Source organism: Sarcophilus harrisii, chromosome 2 (assembly GCF_902635505.1).
Source record: "Sarcophilus harrisii chromosome 2, mSarHar1.11, whole genome shotgun sequence".
Taxonomy (NCBI): Eukaryota; Metazoa; Chordata; class Mammalia; order Dasyuromorphia; family Dasyuridae; genus Sarcophilus; species Sarcophilus harrisii.
Window position 1 is genome coordinate 596331647 of NC_045427.1, and position 20408 is coordinate 596352054.

Sequence of the window (20408 nt, forward strand, 5' to 3'; positions counted from 1 at the left end):
GGAGAAATCACTGCTTGGGATGAAGAATCCTAAAATGAATTCTCCAGTCACAAGCACAAATTTCAGGAAGTTAAAGAAGGAAAGTTTTATGGAAAAGTAGAAGAAAAGCAAAATAAAATCCACAATAAAACTCATGGAAAATAAGAGACAGCCTCCAAAGAGCAGCACTTCTCCCAAAGGCTTTTAGAGTCTCAGTCATTGAGACATGTTCCCCATGGGTATTCCCAGATGGTGTTGCCAAGCACATCTTCCTGTAGTGCTCCCTAGTGCCCTTCGGGCTACTTCAGGTGATGCTCTGGGCATGGCTTCCCTAGGGCTCCTACTCAATATCACTCAAGAGGAGGCATTAGACAGAATTTCTTATAATAGATGCTCCTGTAGTTTTCTCCTGGTAGAATTTGTGATGCTTCCTCCCAACAGGTGTTGCTATTAGACAAGGCTAAACTGTCTAACAGGGCATAGAAATCATTGTCAACACCCTTTTCCTCATCCTCTTCCTCCTCACAACCAGCATTTGATAGCACTTCAATAGCTTTTCAACTATTATTTCAACAACCCTAGGAAGTAGGTGCTATGTCATCTTCATTTTGCAGATGAGGAAACTGAGGCAAGCAGAAATTAAGTAATCCAGAGTCGCGCAGCTAGTAGGTGTCTGCAGTAAGACTTGAACTCAGTCTTTCTGAACCTAAGTCTATCCCTCTATCCACTGCACTTCAGTGAGATCTTTTGAACAGTTCCAGTTGTTAGGAAATTCATCCTAAGAAAGCTAACATCTGATTCCTTATGGCTTTTCCCCGTGGGTCCAGTTTCACTCTCCAAAGCCAAGCTAAAAAAGTACAATCTTCCCACCTGACAGAATTCACATACTTTAGGGTAGCTAACACATCCTCCCCATGTGTTCTCTTCACCAGCCAAAACATCCCTAGTTCCTCTATTTTATCCTATGGCACAGAGAGGATTCCTTCCCTACTCCTTCACCTTTTCTCCTTTCTGGTTGGAGGCTTGGCGGATAGAACACTGAAGTCTTCCCAAAGCTTTACTTCATGGAAGGAAGGATCTGGACCTTCTAACTCCCTCTCTACTTTCCTCATGTAGCTCTGCTTGGTTTGAACTCCATAGATGCTCCCTGTGTTGCGTACCTGTTGATGTCAACTCATCCCTTTCCAACTTCCTTTTGTGTGTTGGCTTTTCCACTTAAATTTTAAGCTTCTTGAGGGCAGGAGGTAACTTTCTTTTTCTTATCTGTATCCCTAGCACTTAGCACAGCGCCTAGCACATGGTAGGCACTTAATACATATTTATTGAATTGGATCGATTTAGGGGTTTGTAAGAATATAGGAAGAAGTAGGTAAAGAGAAATATTAATGATGCTGAAGAAAAATGAAATAATTTATGGATCTGTTTTGTTAGGAGATGGGAGGTTATGATGTCAGTGGTACAAAATTTAATTTTGACAATCAGGGAAAACCTCTTTTTCCAAGACAGGAGGAATCTGGGAAAAGATTGGTGAAAAGATGGAGTGGTTGTGATGGAGAAAAGGAAAAATGTGTGTAATGGTCTCAATGTGTGTCTGCTCAAAGGAAGGGTAAGGGTAGGTTGGGAGTAGGAATTTTAAAGAAGTAGAGAATATTTTTTGTTCTTTAGTCTATTACCCATCAATCACTCTCTAATTTTGAAAGGGAACAAGTCATAAAAGTCCAGCTTGAAAGGTTATATGTGGAAATATGGACATAAAGACAGAAAAGTTTTGATTATACTGTATAAAAGTTAAGATATAAATTTTTTTCTTTTTTAACATAAGATGGCTGACTCTTTTCTTCCTATTATATTTTGCCTTTCCAACTCACTGTTTGGTGCTATCAAATGGGGATTTACCATGGAATGACTGAATCAAGACAGAAAGAAGCTATAGAGTGAATTAACATCATGTTACACATACACACACACACAAGTTGGGACTCTAAAAATCAGAAGATCTGGCTTCAAATCTTGACTAACATTTGTGTGATCTTGGGAAAGTCACAATTTCCTTGGTCCTCAGTTTCCTCATTCATAAGTTGAGAAATTTGTTCTAGACAGACTTGAAAAGTCTTTCCAACTTGAAGTATATGGATGAGACAGTGGTGAATAAATGGAATGGTGAAATATGACATAATTTTAAAATTTTTTGTTCTGTACTCAAAAATATACAAAGCACTCAAACCAAGCACTTTCATATACATAGAACACATACATAGATACATAGGATTGTATCTAAAAGCACAAATCTCAATTTTGAACTCATGACTTTTTTCCCTAAAAGTACACATTCCACACAATGTTTAAATTGTTCTGTTTATCTTTTCTTCTGAACTTCTTTCTGTTTTCTTCTGTGCATTCTTAGAAAAAATTGAGATTGCTTCAAGTTAACTTCTCTCAACTTCAGTTTTCTCCTGTGTAAAGTGAAATGTTGAACCTCATAACCTCTACAATCCTTTCTGTTTCAAAATCTGTATTCCTAATTATTTAATGCTGAGTAGCTTTAATAAATGTCTATCTCAATCACTTGGATTGATAAGATAAGACAAAATACTTGGGAAATCTATGGAGGGTAGAAAGTTCTGTCTATACTGTCCTATCATTTATCTACCAAAGCTTTTCTAACCCTATAGACTTAACCTTCCCATACAAAGAGGAGAGCAAGTGACTAACAGTCACTTAGGCTAAAAGTTTTGTATTTTAAAATTTATTTTCCTCAATGCTTTAATACTTTAAGGAACTGCAATTTCATTAGTATGGGTACCCATTAAACTGACACAGAATATAGCTCTTTCACTGACTTAGTAGATGAGTTTTAAGAATTGCTATGATAAAAAAAATCATCTCCCTGTGTTCAAATTGGTGATGAACCTACTCAAACTTGGCTAGGTTGGCTAAGTGGATCTCTGGACAACCGACAGAGATAACAGCTTGCTCATCATTTCTTTTTGCATAATAATATTCCAATACATTCATATACCACAGCTTTTTTAGTCATTCCCCAATTTTTGGGCCTTCCCTAAATGCCTAGTATTTTCCCACCATGAAAAGGGCTGTTATAAATATTTTTTGCACATGTAGGTTCTTTTCCCTTTTTTATTATCTCTTTGGGATACAGAACTAGTAGTGCTGTTGCTGAATTAAAGGAAAGATACAATTTGGTTGCCCTTTGGGCATAGTTTCAAATTGCTTTCCAGGATAGTTGGATTAAATCATAGCCTCATGAACATTGCATTAATGTCCCAGTTTTCTCACAAACGCTTCATAATTTTCCTTTTTTTTGTCACATAAGCAACCTGTTGGGAATGAGGTGATACCTCAGAATTGTTTTTATTTGCATTTCTTTAATCAAAAGTGATTTAAAGTGATTTAAATTAATCAAAAGTGATATACCTATAAACAGTTTTGATTTCTTCCTCTGAAAACTTCCTAATCATTTGCTTTGCCCATTTATCAATTGGGAAATAGTATTCTTAAAAATTTAATTATGTTTCTCTATATATTTGAGAAATGAGGCCTTTATCAGAAACACTTGATATAAAAATTTGTTCTCACGTTTTTGCTTTCCTTCTAATCTTGGTTGCATTGGTTTTGTTTTTTATTTTATTTTTTAAATTTAATATAATTAGAATTTTCTATTTTACATTTTGTGTTGTTCTCTATCTCTTGTTTGGTCATGAACCTGTAATTCATTTAACTTCTTCTTAAAGAATTTGGATGCTATACCACTTGGTGCATATATGTTTAGTATTGATATTTCTTCATTGTCTATAGTATGTTTGGGAAGATGTATTTTCTTCCCTTATCTCTTTTAATTAGATCCATTTTTGCTTTTGCTTTGTCTGAGATCAAGATTGTGCTACCCTTGAAATTTTAACTTCAGTTCATTCTGCTGCAGCCCCTAACATGTACTCTGTGTGTATTTCTCTGCTTCAAATATATTTTTTTGTAAACAACATATTATAGAATTCTGGTTTTTGATCCATTCTGCTATGTATTTCTTTTTTATGGGAGATTTTATCCCATTAACATTCATAGTTAAGATATTAACTTTATCTTTTCCTCAATCCTATTATTTTCTTCTTGTAGTTTCACCTAGAAACTACCATTACCCATCACACCTAATTTCCAGGCTTTCAGAAAATCTCTGGCCACTGTCTCACACAGTGGTTCTTTACCAATCTTACCTCAATCAGGTCTTCAGGGATCTCTGGTCACCGCCTCACCAAGCATGGTGCTAACATTTAACAGAGCACCTGAGGACAGCTGCATGCAAGCTCAAGGTCTTTATTCCATGTGTTCACATCCTGCTCTAGCTGACTTTGTGTCCTGCATTGTGCTCTCTTTTTGCCAAAGTGAGACAGATCTTTCTTGCCTGTCTTCCTTGGGCTAATGGATTGTTTTGGCCTGTCTTTTTGCTGATTCTGCTCTTCCAGGATTTGCTTAGGGTACTATTTTATGATTATTTGGAGCTGAATATGGGAGAGTTGCAGCAATTTACTGCTTATTCTGCCATCTTGGCTCCTAGACATCTCTGTCTCTTCCTTCCCATCTTCTACAGTTTATCATATAATTTTGTAGTTTCTGTGTATAATTTTCATTTGGTTCTGCTCATTTCACTCAGCATCAGTTCATGTAAGTCTTTCCAGGTTTTTCTGAAATCATCCTCATCATTTCTTATATAACAAGAATATTCCATAAAATTAATATGCTATAACTTATTCAGTCATTCCTCAATTTATGGGCATCCACTCAATTTCTAGTTCCTTGCCATTACAAAGAGCTGCTACAAACATTTTTTGCACATGTTGGTCTCTCCCTCCTTTATGATCTCTTTGGGATAAGACTGCTGGGCCAAAGAGTATGCATAGTTTTATGACCCTTTGGGCATGGTTCCAAATTGTTCTCCCAGAATGGTTGGATCTCAATGATCATTACTATGCTGATAAATCTCAAATCTACTTATTTAGACCTAATTTTTCTCAGAATCTCCAATCTTGCATTACCAACTGCCTGTTAGACATCTTTATTTGTATGTTCAGTAGACATCTTAAACTCAACATGTCAAAAAATGGAACTCATAATCTCCTCCTAACTCTCTTAATCACCCCCATTTGAAACCTGGATATCACAATCCTCCTCACAATCTCTCACCCCCATATCTAATCTGTTGCTAAAAACCCTTTTGATTTTTGTCATTGCAGCATTTCTTGAGTATTGTTCTATCCTCACTATCTATGTCACCAATCTGTTATATAGGTCTTTATCTCCTCAAGCCTGGATTTGTTTGCTACAAATCTCTCCTTAATTATAGTCCATCTTTCATTCCATCATCAAAATTAATGTCCTAAAGCATAGGTCCAACCATGTCACCTCCCCATTCAATAAACTTCAGTGATTCCCTATCACCAGTATATCTAATTCTATCTAATATAAAATCTTTTTTTGTCATTCAACACCCTTCATAACCTTTCCTCACCTCACCTTTCCAGTCTTCTTGTTTCATCTACAATTCCCCTTCATACTTGTTGATCTAGTAACACTAGCTTCCTTGTGGTTCCTTAAACAAGATATTCCATCTTCTTACTCTGGGTTTTATTTTTTTATTCTGGCTGTTCCCATGCTTGCAACACTCTTCTTATCTCCACCTCCTTGCTTACTTCATTCAGATTCCTGTTAAAATCCCATCTTCTCTAGAAAGCTTTCAAATTTCTCTGAATTCTAGAGTTTTTCTGTTTAATTGTTTCCTCTTTATTCTGTACATAGCATATTTGTACATTGTAGTTTGTATGTGATCTCCCTCATTAAATTGTAAATTTCTTGAGATAGATTATCTTGCTTACTTACTTACTAGTCCTGATTAATTTGAATAATAAATCCTCTAAAGTGGTCATGTGTTCTCCAGTTTCACACTATTCAAAGCTATAAAATATAACAATTGGTTCAAGCCCAGTAGAAACGTGCACTGAAAATTTGAATAATACGACCACTTTAGGGGATTTCATTATTCACACTAATTTGGAACTAGCTGTACTGTTCTTAGCAATATATTATGTGAACAGAATAAGTAGCCCTTATGACTTACCCTTTTTGCATGTGATATGTGCAGAAACTTACTGCTGCTTGATACCACTAAGATAGATGTCATTGTGTCTAAAGACCTAGGGTCAGCTCAGCCATTGATTAGCTGTCCAGTGTTGTATAAGTCACTTAACCTCATTGTGCTTCAGTTTCCTTATCTATAAAGTGGGAATATTCTGCCTTGTTCTATCTATGTCACAGATAAAGGGCCATAAGAAACAATTCATGGGTTGCCTTTTGTAACACCTATGTGTATGGATATAGGTATATGGATATAGTTCCTATAGCAACCCTACTTTCTATGGAGTAGAAGAAGACATCATCCCCAGAACCACAAGAATATGCTAATAAGAAGAAATGTGAATAAGAATTAATGAACAAGTGAATCCTGATAGAGCTATAGGAAGTGCCTGAAAAGTTGCTGTGCCATTTTTATGGGAATGAATTTCCTTTATTTAAATATAAATGGCTACAAAGCAAATTTAATTGTACTGATGTTCAATTTCATTAATAGCAAATCATAAAAATTAATAAAAAGACAAAGACTTGCTGATGATATCAGATTGAACAGGGAAGGCCTGGAAAGATAGTGCAGTCTTACTTCTATGGGGAATACTAGACCTGGGGAGAAGTTTATCTCAAGTTCCAAAGCCAATTGGTATGGGATTGTCTCCTTATTGGTGGAGATAAATGCCCGGGCTTTATTAAAGCTCTCATCAACTTTGCTCTGCCCTTTTAAGCAAGTATCAAACATTCATCACCCTCAATAAGAGAGTCCCATATTGATGGGCTTTGAGACTGAGATTGCAAAAGCATGAATCCAATTAATTTTAAATCAATTGGATTCAAAATTTATTAGAGATCTACTTTATGTTAGGCACTGCTCTAGGTGCTGAAGATATAAAGATTCCTGACCTTCAAAAGCTTAATTCATGAAGGACTTAAAGATTTTGTGAGGGACTGTGGCAAACAGAAAGAATATGGAGATGCACTTTGAATACAACAGCTGAGGGTTAAGGGGAAAGAAAATTATAGAAGTTATTCAAATAATGCTATTCAGTCATTCAGTTATATCCAATTCTTCATGATTCCATTTGAGTTTTTCTTTGACAAAGATAGTGGAATGGTTTGTCATTTCCTTCTGCAGCTTGTTTTACAGATGAGGAAACTGAGACAAACAGGGTCAAGTGACTTGCCCAGGTTCACACAGCTAAGTCTTTCTGAAACTAGGCCCCATACTCTCTGTTCAATTAGTTCCTAGTTGCCTTCAAATTCAGTGATTTCCAGAAAATTTCTAAAAAGTGCTGTAATAAATGATTGCTTTATTATTTCTGATTTTTGATGTTTTCTTTTTGCCATCTCTAACCATGTTCCCCTGTATTGTCGGTAAAGACCATCTTTTTAAACAAAAGGAATCTCAGGAAACCTCTCCCTTTGGGCCCTTCTGCTGCTTTTCTAGGTCTTTCAGCTCTTACTAGATAATGAGTCTTCACAGAAAAATCTCCCTGCTGCATTTCTTAGAAGGAGCTGTTGTTTTTCAAATGCTGGTCTTTATTTTACAGGGTTGAACTTACTCACAGTCTTTCCCATAAGGAATCTTGGAAAGTTTTGAAAAAAATATTGTATAAAGGAGTTTGAGATCCTTTACTTTCCTATATTAGTAGCAAAACTCTTGGATCCCTTAACATTCTGTTCCTTTTCCATGAATATAGTGCAGTGTGGTTAAAGTGTTAGATGTGGAAGCAGGAAGACCTGGGTTCAAATCTTGCATTTGACAATTACTAGCTAGATAACAAGAAGGAAGTCACTTGTTCTGCCCCTCTGTTTCTTCATTTGTAAAAAGTGGATAATAAAATCTATAGCATAGATCCATATAGCTTATGAAGTTCAAATGATACAACATGTAAGTGTGTATTTAAATGCTATATAAATGCTTAGTTAAAACAATTAACTAAGACATATTGATTAAATTATTTCCATGGGAAAATATAACTCCTAGCAAAGGTGAAACAGTATGCCTCCATATCAGGAGAGAAAAAAAAAAAAAATATATATATATATATATATATATGGAGAAAGGAAAGATCTGGGTCTGTAATTTCAATGGTTTACGGCCCAGTTTCTTAAGCTATAGTTTGTTGAATGTAGGAGTTACAAAATAATGATTTATTATCAATAAATGTTTGCTTTGTATACCTGTTTTTATGTATCTATTTACTTGGGTTCATATAAAAATTTCTTGGGTGAAAAGGGGTTATGAGTGAAAAAAGTTTAAGAAAGCCTGGACTAGGAAACTCCTGGGTGAGGAGATGTTGTCCACTAAAGTAGGTTGGCAATACACTTCAACTTATAGAAGCAGAGCCACTAATCTGTGTGTAAGGAGCAACATGGGCTGTATATTGATTCAGAAAGTTATATATTAACATTACCTATGTTCTACTATTAAGGTCAGCTGGATGGCACAGTGCATAAAGGCTGGGTCTAGAATCAGGAGGACCTGAGTTAAAATCTGACATCAAACACTTACTAGATGTATAAACCTGGGCAAGTCACTTAACCCTGTTTGCCTCAGTTTCTCATCTATAAAATGAACTGGAGAAGGAAATGGCAAGTCATTCTAGTATCTTTGACAGGACTGAAATAACTGAATAACAACAATAAATGTTTTATTATATTTTAATTTATTTTTTAAAATATTTCCTAATATATTTTAATGTGATTCAAGCCCATTGGACATTGTGATTTGAACTTGGGGGTTCTCCTGACTCCAGGCTCACCTAGCTGGATGCTGGAAGAATATTTGTCACAATTATAGTTTTTCTTCATGAATGCAGAGTAAGAAGTTGATAAAATGTTGGAGAGTATATAAATTTTTTTTTTTTTAAAGCCCTGAAAGGAGTGACTTTGATGAATTTCACAAGTATGATCTACCCGAGTTTCCCTCTCCCAACCCTGTGGATGAAGAATATCTTACTATAAGTACTACATCTGCAACTCCACTCTGTCAGGGAGGATGGTTGGAAGCACCTTCAAGGACCACTCTTTATCCACCATTTTGTACTTCTAGAACTCAATCAGTATCTTTGCCTATTGAGGAATCTGGCAATAGTGAGAGTGAATGGGAAGACCTAGAAGAGGTGGTTGAGGCTGTGAATGACCTATCCAAGGTGGGTAAAAATTCCTTGTGGTGGGATAGCTTTTCAGAACTCAAATCACACCCAGAGGTTCTAGCTCTCTTGGGTCATCCATATGCAGAATGACACTCTCCTTAGCCTGATTATATTCACTCTTAAGGCTAGTTTGATTTTCCATAGAAATTAGACCTACTTGAGGTCAGTTGCCTTCTTCTACAACCCTCCTCCTTTCATGTACTGATCTCTGCCTTGCCTTTTCCTGTTCTGTGTTAATAAATGACTGGATAGAACATTTTGGGAAAATGATATGATACCAAGGGAAGACAGCTTAGGGCTTTTCTGCTGAACTCCTGTGTTGAAGTAAATTTAAATCAAACTAGAAACTAAGTTTAGGAATAGTATATAGTTTCATCAAGCTAAGGAAGACATTCATCGTATTTATAGTGTGAGACTCTGCTAAGAAAATGTAAGGATGAGAATCTGGGAGTAGGGGGTGAGGGAGAGCTGCATATTTAACAGGTTAGACCAAAAATACAGAAAATTAGAGTCCTGGGTCACTTCTTAAGAGCCTCCAAACTGCTATATGAAGTAAGAAAAAATTGCTGAATTATTAAGAAATTTAAAATACATGTAGGCTCTAGAAGACTATGTGCTAAAATGCTGAACACTTCAAACTGACTAAAATGTACTAGTTTTCATTCTGATGTCTTTCAAACTCCACTATCCTTTATTTGCACTAAATATTTCTAGTCCTCAACTGGGAAGCTCTACTCGCTACAAATAATTAAGCTAGTCTCTAAGGATTATGGCAGGCAGACACATATGGAGGGTAAAGATTTGTAATTCAAATCACTCTCTGCATAAAAGACCTAGCTCTTATCTGAAATATGAAGCAACAAGTTAATGGAGTACATGAAACAGAGGCTTTGAATTTGCTAGGCTGCCATTGATTGGAAAGTCAGGTCTCTTTGACATGGTCTGAAATGATTAATTATGGATTCGAAACATCATGAAGTAAACTGGAGAACTACTTATGGAGAGAAGTCGTTCTTAATGAAGTGACTGTTAGAAGCCCAAAGGAGAAAACAGACCCAATGTGATAATAGGATACTAGAGGCCGCGGGGAATAATAATATGAATAAAATGAATGTGTGATTGGAATTGAAACCTCAAGTAAACACATATACATAGATTGGAAAGGCAACATGCTGTACTCAATAGAATACAACTTTTGGAGTCAGGAAGACTCAGGGGTCCTCAAACTACAGCCCGTGGGCCAGATGCGGCAGCTGAGGACGATTATCCCCCTCACCCAGGCCTATGAAGTTTCTTTATTTAAAAGCCCACAAAACAAAGTTTTTGTTTTTACTATAGTCTGGCCCTCCAACAGTCTGAGGGACAGTGAACTGGCCCCCTATTTAAAAAGTTTGAGGACCCCTGAGTCTAGATTAAAGTCTAGCCTTTCATAGATCAAACTGCATGATCTTGGGCAAAGAACTTAACTTTTTAATGTCCTTTTTAACTCTTAAGAGTTCAAGTTATAGATAAGCTTTCCCTTTGTGTTGGGAAGAGGGAATTTCCATATCACCAATCCCCTACACCGATGAAGTCATTGATCCCAGAGCAGTTAGGTATAGATAACAAGTACATTCACATGTCTGTGTTAATCTGCACAATATTAGAGCTTTCATGCTTTTTAATGGAATAATCTTTTTTCAAAGAGATTATTACATGAAACTTTATTAATGCAATCATATTCCTTTCCCTCTTTCTATGTCCTTAAGACATAAAGGAACTGGCCTGTTTTTAAGAGTGTATAAAATATCTTAGGTACTGTTGCATGTCTCTTGTATGTGTGCATGCATGTGTATGTGTGTGTGTGTGTGAGAGAGATCGCCTTCTGTGAGTAGGGAAATGATAAATTCTACATGGTGGAATGATCTGTATGTGCATTATATTAACTCAGGGAATAGCTTAAGTATAGAGGGGAGAAGTCTGGACTATGTCAATTATTCATCCAGCCCTTACAATACACGTCGTTCTTTGCAGTAACCTATTTTCTATATATTATTCATTTGGCTACATTCATTTGTCAGGTTCTTGGGACGTGACATAATTTAAGAGAAAAAGAGGCACACACATGTACTGCAAAGATTTCTTCTTGTTTTCCACCCTGTGAAGACAACTAAAAGAGGAAATAGCTTCATGGGGGGCATAAAGAATGGCATTTAGGACCACAATTGCCTGAAGGCTGACATGTTAAATGGAAATTTGGGAAAATGTTCTAGTAGAGAATATAGAAGGGGAGAAAGCAGTTGTGGAAAGAATATATTCTAAGTTTATTTATGTGAGATTAGAATGAGGAATTCAAAGCAGGGCAAGTATGAGTACAGAGCCTGAACAAGATCAGGGAGTGAGAGATGTCATGAGATGTCCTTTGGGATTTATTTGAGGAAGTGAGTTAGAACCATTGGGCCCTCTAGGTGAGGATGAGAGTGGTCAAGAATAGGTCTGTTTCAAAGACCAAGGCCCATTACTGAGTTTTATGGAACCTGAAAACAGGATATTTTCAGTGCATGGAATGGGTCATTCTTTCAAAAATGTTTGTTGTTTTAGGGGAGTGAAGAAAATGGGATCTCCTATGGTAACACTGAAGTACTCCTGCCTGATGCTTCTTCTGACCTGAACATGGTGACTAACCCCATGGAAGACCTTTCAGTTTTTCTCAGACCAGAGGATGTGCCTGAAATAGCCCTTGTGAAAGATAGTGATGGGCAGCTTGGTAGGTGAACTCAAATGGAGAATATAGGATAGCTTGCAAAGCACCTACTTTATCTGCATTGTGCCTTTTTTAAATATCAAGAGAGGAAACATGGGATGGCAGGAAACATTCTAGACTGGGAGTTAGGTAAAACAAGGTGTGAATCCTGACTCTGATACTTAATAATTCTGTGACTCTGAGCGAGTCAATTATCCTCTCTGAGTTTCATTTTCATTACCTTTAAAGTGGGGATAATAAATTAATAGTGATTGACTGAGTTGTGGTGAGATTCAAATGAATTAATTTGTTAAAGTGCTTTGTAAACCTTAAAACACTCAATGAATATTATTTCCTTCTCTTCCTCCTCTTGATCCTCCTCTTTCTTATGTTCCTCCTCCTCCTCCTCCTTCTTCTTCTCCTCCTCCTCCTCCTCCTCCTTCTCCTTCTCCTTCTCCTTCTCCTTCTCCTTCTCCTCCTCCTCCTTCTCTTCCTTCTCCTCCTCCTCCTTCTCCTTCTTCTTCTTTTTCTCTCCTCCTATTCCTCCTTCTCCTCTTCTTTCTTCTCCTTATGTTCCTTCTTTTCCTTCTTCTCTTTCAATAGTGATTGTAATCCTAAGTGGACAACTTTGACAAATGCAACTCATTGAATTCAATTGGCTGTTCAACTTTAAAAGCCAATAATGACATGAGATAACATATTATTCCTTAAGCCAAATATGTGAAGGTGAATTCAGTGATGGTACTGCTCAGCTGAATTTCTCTTTGGTGAAGAAATAGGATAGAAACAATTCAGTTAGAGGACCTGGTTTCAAATCTTGGCTCCAGCAGTTATTTTTCACATAACCTCAGGCAATTCAGTTAATTTCTCTGGGCCTCAGTTTTCTCATCTGTAAAATGAATACTAGATGACTTCTATGTCCTTTCCAAATATAAACCCATAAATCCCTGGCCTCATGATCCGAAGATAATGGGAAAAGAATTAGTTCTTGGCATCTGTTTGGCAACAACTCCAGAAATGATATAACTAAGTGGTACAGTGAGGAAGATAGGAACTCAAATTCTACCTCAGATTTCATTCACCTGGCTAAGTGGTACAGGTCAATGGGTACTGAGTCTGGAGTAAGTAAGTTCTGAATCTAGCCTCAGAAACTTACTAACTGTGTGAGCTTGGGCAAGTTAATCAATGTCTGGTTTCTCAGTTAGATGAAAATCATTACAATATCTGCCTCTCAGGACTGCTGAAAGGATTAAATGATATATTTAAAGCTCTTACCACCGTTCCTGATACATAGCTATTGGACACAGGTGCTATATACATCCTTATTCCCCACCTGCTCGTCCTGAACAACACAAAGGGCACAAAAATAGGTAGTAAAAAACAAAATGAAAAATAAAAAAAACTCAATAAACATCACTAGAAATTTAATTTCTGATTTTCTGAATCATTTATGCTAAAGATGGGAAAAAATCCTATAGGTTATTTGACATCCTGCCTCTCCATATTAATATTTTGTTAATAGCAATAGTTATGATTATAGTAACTCACATATAATTAATATCACTTCATGGTTTTCATAAGTCTTTCATTATAACTCCAGGTTAATAGATTTGCCTATTATTAAGAAGCAAATAGAGGAGCAGCTAAGTGGTCCAGGGAATAGAGTATTAGCCCTAGAGTCAATAATACCTGAGTTCAAATTTGACCTCAGACATTTACTAGCTGTGTGACCCTGGGCAAGTCACTTAAGCCTGATTTCCTCAAAGAAAAAAGAGGTAAACAGAGCAAGTAATGGCATTTTTGTGATAAAAATGGGTAAACTGAGGCTTGGAGAGATCACTTAAGGGACTTGCACAGTTAGCAAGTGACAGATCCAGGATTTAAAGTTGAAATGTTTTAATAAAAGTCCAGGGATATTTATTTATTCATTGCCAGTCTCCCACTCCTAAAAAAGGCACCCCCTCCCTTCTTTTAGAAAACAAACTATGAAAAAAAATGTCATATATATTTTGAGACTTGGGCGCTTTGTAGATTAGTTTTGCTTAATTGTTTTTTTTTTTTTTTTTTTTTTTTTTTTGTCATAAGAGACCATTCAATAGAGAGAAGCATCTTGGGAAATAATTGTGATGTAAGCAGAACATGATAAAAGACATCCATTTTTTAAATGAGGAGGAATAATCAGTATAAAATTGTGGGTTCTGGTTTCATATATTCTCAGGACTAGGATTTGCTTCTTTGATACACCATTTCCAGGGCTTGAAGGTTAGGGCCGTTAATGAATAAGGCAATGAAGCACATCTATCACTGTTATCATAACTTTGGAGCTGCCAAGAGGCTGAGAATTTGAGCTGTTTATTTTCATTCGGGAAGAGAAATGAGTGGATGTAAATTCAAGATGAATGCTTTCCCTTCCCACCCTCCCTTCTTTGTATGCCCAAGGATCTCTTGGGTGTGATTTTCCCATAATTCCTCCACTATAACTCAGACTGGGCAGATGAATTTATCTCTAACCAGGCTCAGCACCAGTCCTTCAGTCTCCCTTCTGGATCAGGGCTTAAAAGTAAGCCCAGGCTTTCCCCCCAAGCTTTCTTTTAGGCGGTGACATTCAGTACATCCAGGTTTCTTGCTAACATTTGTACTTGCCAGGAAAATGCCGCCTCCTTTTGTCCTCAAAATGGATCAACTTGGCACAGGCTTTTTCTCAGTCTCTTCAAAATTACAAGTGACACTTCTTAACTCTTCCTTCTCTCTACCCATTGTGGAACAAAAACATTTCATTTTCCATGTTAAACAACTCATGGGCAGGGAATTTGTCATGTATTATCCTATTAATTCCTGTCTCCTAACACCATTAATATGCTGAAAGTCTGTCCCTTAATGCTCAGTAGAATACTTCGCACATGGCTCTCTTTAAACAAATAGTTGTTGGTAATTTTCACTGAAGGAGATACTTCTAACAGATAATCAACTTAGAACCTTGAATAAGTCACTCAACCCCATCTGGGCCTTAATTTTTCCGTTGTAAAATTTAGGAGTTGGAAAAATGGCTTCAAAGAACATATGCTTTTCTCCTCTCAGGAGTAAAGGGGAAAACTAGTAAGTAGTAGTACAAGTTGTTGGAAGCAATCACTATATTGGCTTTTATTGTAAGCAATGTATTAAATCAGTAATTGAGGGTTCAAAACTGGAGCAGGGTATGAAGGAAATATCTTTGGAGATGAGTGTGATTTAAATAAACAACATCAATAAAACTTCTAAGATGAAACCTAAGGTTCTGTCCAATTCTGATATGAACAATAATTGGCATTTTTGAAGCACTCTGAAATTTGCACAGTACTTGGAATTGTATTATCTCTTTGAGTTTCATAATAATCCAGTCGTTTAGGTACTTCAGGCAGCTAGGTGGTACATAGATTTGCAAGTGACACAAGGGGCAAAAACCTGAATCTGGAGTCAGGAAGATTTGAGTTCAAGCATGGCCTCAGATATTTACTAGCTGTATGAGCCTGGGCAAATCATTTAATTTCTGTTTGCCTCACTTTTTACTTTTCTTTTTTTTTTAATATTTTTTTATTTTGAAAAAAAATTTCTTTACATTATCCCTTGCACTCACTTCTGTTCTGACTTTTCCCCTCACTCCCTCCATCCCCTCCCCCAGATGGCAAGCAGTCCTATATATGTTAAATCTGTCGCAGTATATTCTAGATACAATATATGTGTGCAGAACCGAATAGCTCTCTTGTTGCACGGGAAGAATTGGATTCAGAAAGTTAAAATAACCCAGGAAGAAAAACCAAAATGCAAACAGTTTACATTCATTTCCCAGTGTTCTTTCTCTGGGTGTAGCTGCTTCTGTCCATCCTTGATCAATTGAAACTGAGTTAGATCTTCTCTTTGTCGAAGAAATCCACTTCCATCAGAATACATCCTCATACAGTATTGCTGTTGAAGTACATAATGATCTCCTGGTTCTGCTTATTTCACTTAGCATCAGTTCATGTAAGTCTCGCCAAGCCTCTCTGTATTCATCCTGCTGGTCATTTCTTACAGAACAATAATATTCCATAACATTCATATACCATAATTTACCCAACCATTCTCCAATTGATGGGCATCCATTCATTTTCCAGTTTCTAGTCACTACAAGCAGGGCTGCCACAAACATTTTGGCACATACAGGTCCCTTTTCCCTTCTTTAGTATCTCCTTGGGGTATAAGCCCAGTAGTAGCACTGCTGGATCAAAGAGTATGCACAGTTTGATAACTTTTTGGGCATAGTTCCAGATTGTTCTCCAGAATGGCTGGATGTGTTCACAACTCCACCAACAATGCATCCGTGTCCCAGTTTTCCTGCATTTCCTCCAACATTCATCATTATTTTTTCCTATCATCTTAGCCAATCTGACAGGTGTATAGTGCCCCACTTTTTTCAACTGCAAAATGGGATAACAGTAGCATCTACCTGTTGTGAGGTTGAAATGGAATATTTATAAAGTGTTTAGCACAGTGCCTGGCATATAGTAGATATTTAATAAATGCTTATTACCTTCCTATAGGTATTATACTCTACCTCTGTGCCACTGCATGGTTCCCTTTCCCTGATTTCTCAATGTTGGTTTCTATCCATCAGTTAAGATTCAGTCCAAATGTTATATGTACCATGAAGCTTTCCTTGATCCTTTCAATTAGAAATAAATTAATGAATTGATTAATTAATCAATTAATTAATGAATAAATATTTATTAAGGGTCTACTATGTACTTAACTGTGTGCTGTTTTCATTTGCAGACTATAAAAACCCTTTATCATGTTCTAGTCTGTATAGTTATAAATTTTGTATATTCCATCTCCCCCCCCCCCACTAGATTATAAACTCCCTGAGGGTAAGAGCTATATCTTGTCTTTGCAGCTTTCAGAACCAAGGACAGTGCACTGCACCTATTTGTTGTATTGAATTGAACACTGTAATTCTATGATGTGAATCCCCTTCACTATGGCATCACACAATCAGAGAACATTAGAGCAGGGGCAGACCCTTGTGGTTTTCTAGTCTGATCCTCTCTTTCTACACATAAAGAACCTGAGACTCAAATAGATTAGTATTTTGGAGAAGCATGGAAGTTTATATGCAAGTGTAAAAAAAAAAAAAAAAAAGAAAGGAAAAGTTAAATGTAAAGTGAATGGACAGGTTTCAAAATTGTTTATGAGACAGTAGGGGGAGAACGAGGAAATGTGAAGGGAATTATGTCTTAGAAGAAGTTCTCTGTCATTTGTTTGAATATGAGTCTGGAAAACTGAATCCAGCTATGACATAGGAAACCAACTCAATTTCTTATATATAGGACATTCTCCCTAGTGGGAAAGCAGTCTCCAAAACAACTCTCACAACCAGATCTGTTTATTCTCAACAACTTTTCATTTGCTGTTTGTACTCTTCTTCCTCCTTCTGTCCCTTAAGCCTTTTTTTGGCAGATTCTCTTAGCCATCTCTCAACAGCTTTTCATAAGACTTTTTGTGTGAATGAGGCCCTTCTTGGACGTTACTATTTCCTTTGACTGTTTTGAGGATAAATGAAAAATCAAAGACCCTATTTGTGTTTAGTACATTTGAGAGTATTATTCTTCTCCCTATCATTTCATTTTGCTATGGTATTGGGTCATTGTATCCTTAAAGTTAATTGTGAAGAGGGATCTGGTATTCTTGGAACTGGGGATATCATGAGTAGTGAGTGGGTGACTATAGAGAGAAATATATAGACACTGAGAAAGGAGCAAGTTTTGTTCCTCTGAGCAAAAGAAAGACTCTCTACCTGTATGTTCAACTCTTACCAAAGCCAGCTGACAGTGCATTAAAATGTCTCCAAGGTTGCTATTCTGTGCTTTGTTGTTTATCTTGTTTCCTCCTGTATGAAGAGTCCTTTTGCACTTTTAATCCTCTCCAACATACCTATTTCTGTGCCATTCAAGCCTAGTGTGGCTCTGCAAATTTGAATTTCACTTCTTTCCTATTTTATTAATGCAGGATTGAAGTTAACAGGAAAATCTGAAGGTGATGTACAGGGCATTTATGTTCTGGAAATTGTGCCAGGTTCACCAGCTAGCACAGAAGGGAGCCTTCAGCCAAAGGATCAAATTCTGTCTATCTGTGGAGTGTGGATGGAGGGCATCAGTGTGGATAAAGCTTTGCAAGTATGTGAGGCAGCTGATCACATGGTCTACATCCGAGCAATGAGGTAAGCTCACTTCTCTCTGTTGTTTGAACAAAATATTCATTAAATATCTGGATTTTTCTGGAATTGGGCTTGATGCAATTTATTTTTTATAAAGCATGAGAAGTCTCTCACAATGTGAGAGGGAGGGAGAAAATAGAAATATCTTCCAGATTGACTTTAAAGCCTCCCTCCTTCATAACTGACTCACATGTGGCAGTATTTGGTGTGAAGAATGCCATCTAAAAATAAATTGTGTTGTAAATTATAGGAATACAAAATGGCAGATACTGTAGAAAGAGAAATGTCATTGAAAAGTTTCTTGCTATCTGGAGGCTAGTTTATTTTATCTCAACAGGGAAGTGACCTGGATTAGATATAGGTTTTCAAACTTGGGTCTATCCAACTTAGAGGATAAATGGATTTTCCTCTGGTGGCTTAGGTGATAACTTAGCATTTTTCAAGGGAAAGAGGGAAAAAACACTGCTGGAATGCTGGGTAATTTGATTAAGTAACCACATATTCTGATAACTTTTTTAGTTTTTTTGATGGAGGTTGTTTAACTCAACCTTGAAAAACAATCAAGAGGGATATCAAATTATCATTTCAATAAAACTGCGTGGATGGTAAGGAAAGGACAAGAGTTTTAGGGGGGTGGTTAATAAGCTTGTAAAGCATGGTTATCTAATTTGTTGTTGTTATTCAGTTTTCAGTAGCATCTGACTCTTCTTGATACCATGAACCATAATATGCCAGACCTTTTTATCTTCTACTATTTCTGGAAGTCTGTCTAAGTTCATATTCATTATTCCTATGATGCTATCCATTTTATCCTTTGCTAACCCTTTTCCTTTTGCCTTCAATATTTCCCAACATCAGGGTTTTTTTCCATTGAGTTACATCTTCAATTAAGTGGTCAAGATATTTAAGCTTCAGTTTCAATATTTGACTTTCCAGTGAATAGTATGAATTAATTTCTTTAAGTATTGACTAATTTGATCATCTTGCTGTCCAGAGGACTCTTAAAAATCATCTTGAGCACCACAATTTGAAAGCATTAATTCTGTAATGCTCAGTTTCTTTTATAGTCAAACTATCATAGTCATACTTTGGTACTGAAAAAAAAAAACCCATAGCTTTGACTGTACAGACCTGATGAGCAAAGTGAATATCTCTGCTGTTTAGTATGCTGTCCAGATTTACCATAGCTTTCCTTCCAAGAAGCAAGCATCTTTTAATTTCATGACTTCAGTCATCAGTTGCAGTGACCTTGGAGCCCAAAAATATAAAATTTGACATTGTTTCCAATTCTTATCCCTCTGTCTGCCAGGGAGTGATGGGACCAGTTGCCAAGATCTTATTTTTTTTTTTAATGTTAGACTTCAAGACAGTGTTTACACTGTTCTCTTTCACACTCATCAAAAGGCTTCTTAATTCCTCTTGCCATCAGAGTGGTATCATTTACATATCTGAGATTGTTGATATTTCTTCTGACAACTTAATTCCACTTTTTGATTTATCCAGTTTGGCGTTTTATATGGTGTACTCTGCATAAAAGTTAAATAAATTAAGGTGGTGGAAATATATAGCTTTGTTATGCTCCTTTTCCAATCTTAAACCATTCAATTATTCCATGTTTAATTCTAACTGTTGCTTCTTGGTTCACTTCTTAGTTTCTCAAAAGATGAGTAAAGTGATATGGTAATCTCCCATCTCATTGAGGACTTGTCACATTTTGTTATGATCCACACAGCCAAAGCTTTTAATGTAGTCAATGAAGCAGAAATAAATGCTTTCTCCATGATGCAGCAAATGTTGGCAACTTGGTCTCTATTTCCTTTGTCTTTTGAGAACTAACCTGTTCTCTTGGTAACTCATGGTTCTCATGTTGTTGAAATCTAGCTTGTAGAATCTTACACATAAGCTAGCTAGCTTGTGACATGAAAGCAATCTGAAAATTCCATATCATTGCCCTCTTTTAAGATTGGAACATAAACTGATCTTTTCCAATTTATTAGCCACAGTTAAGTTTTCTAAATTTGCTGGCATATTGAGTGTAACTTTTTAAAAAGATCATCTTTTAGGATTTTAAATATCTTAGTTGGAACTCCATTATATCTACTAGGCTTATTGTTAAGCAATGCTTTTAAGATCTACTTGCTTTTATTCTCCATGATGTCTGGCTCTAGATTAGTAACCACACCATTAT

At 36.5% G+C, this 20408-nt stretch overlaps 1 protein-coding gene across 1 annotated transcript in view; it reads left to right on the forward strand.

Moving 5' to 3' along the window:
- Positions 1 to 20408, forward strand: part of FRMPD2 (FERM and PDZ domain containing 2) — a 319487-nt gene that overhangs the window by 160233 nt on the left and 138846 nt on the right. Inside the window, exons 30-32 of the mRNA XM_031949366.1 lie at positions 8987 to 9266; positions 11850 to 12015; positions 18013 to 18223. Coding sequence (XP_031805226.1) covers positions 8987 to 9266; positions 11850 to 12015; positions 18013 to 18223 — 657 coding nt within the window. The remainder of the gene's footprint in view (positions 1 to 8986; positions 9267 to 11849; positions 12016 to 18012; positions 18224 to 20408) is intronic.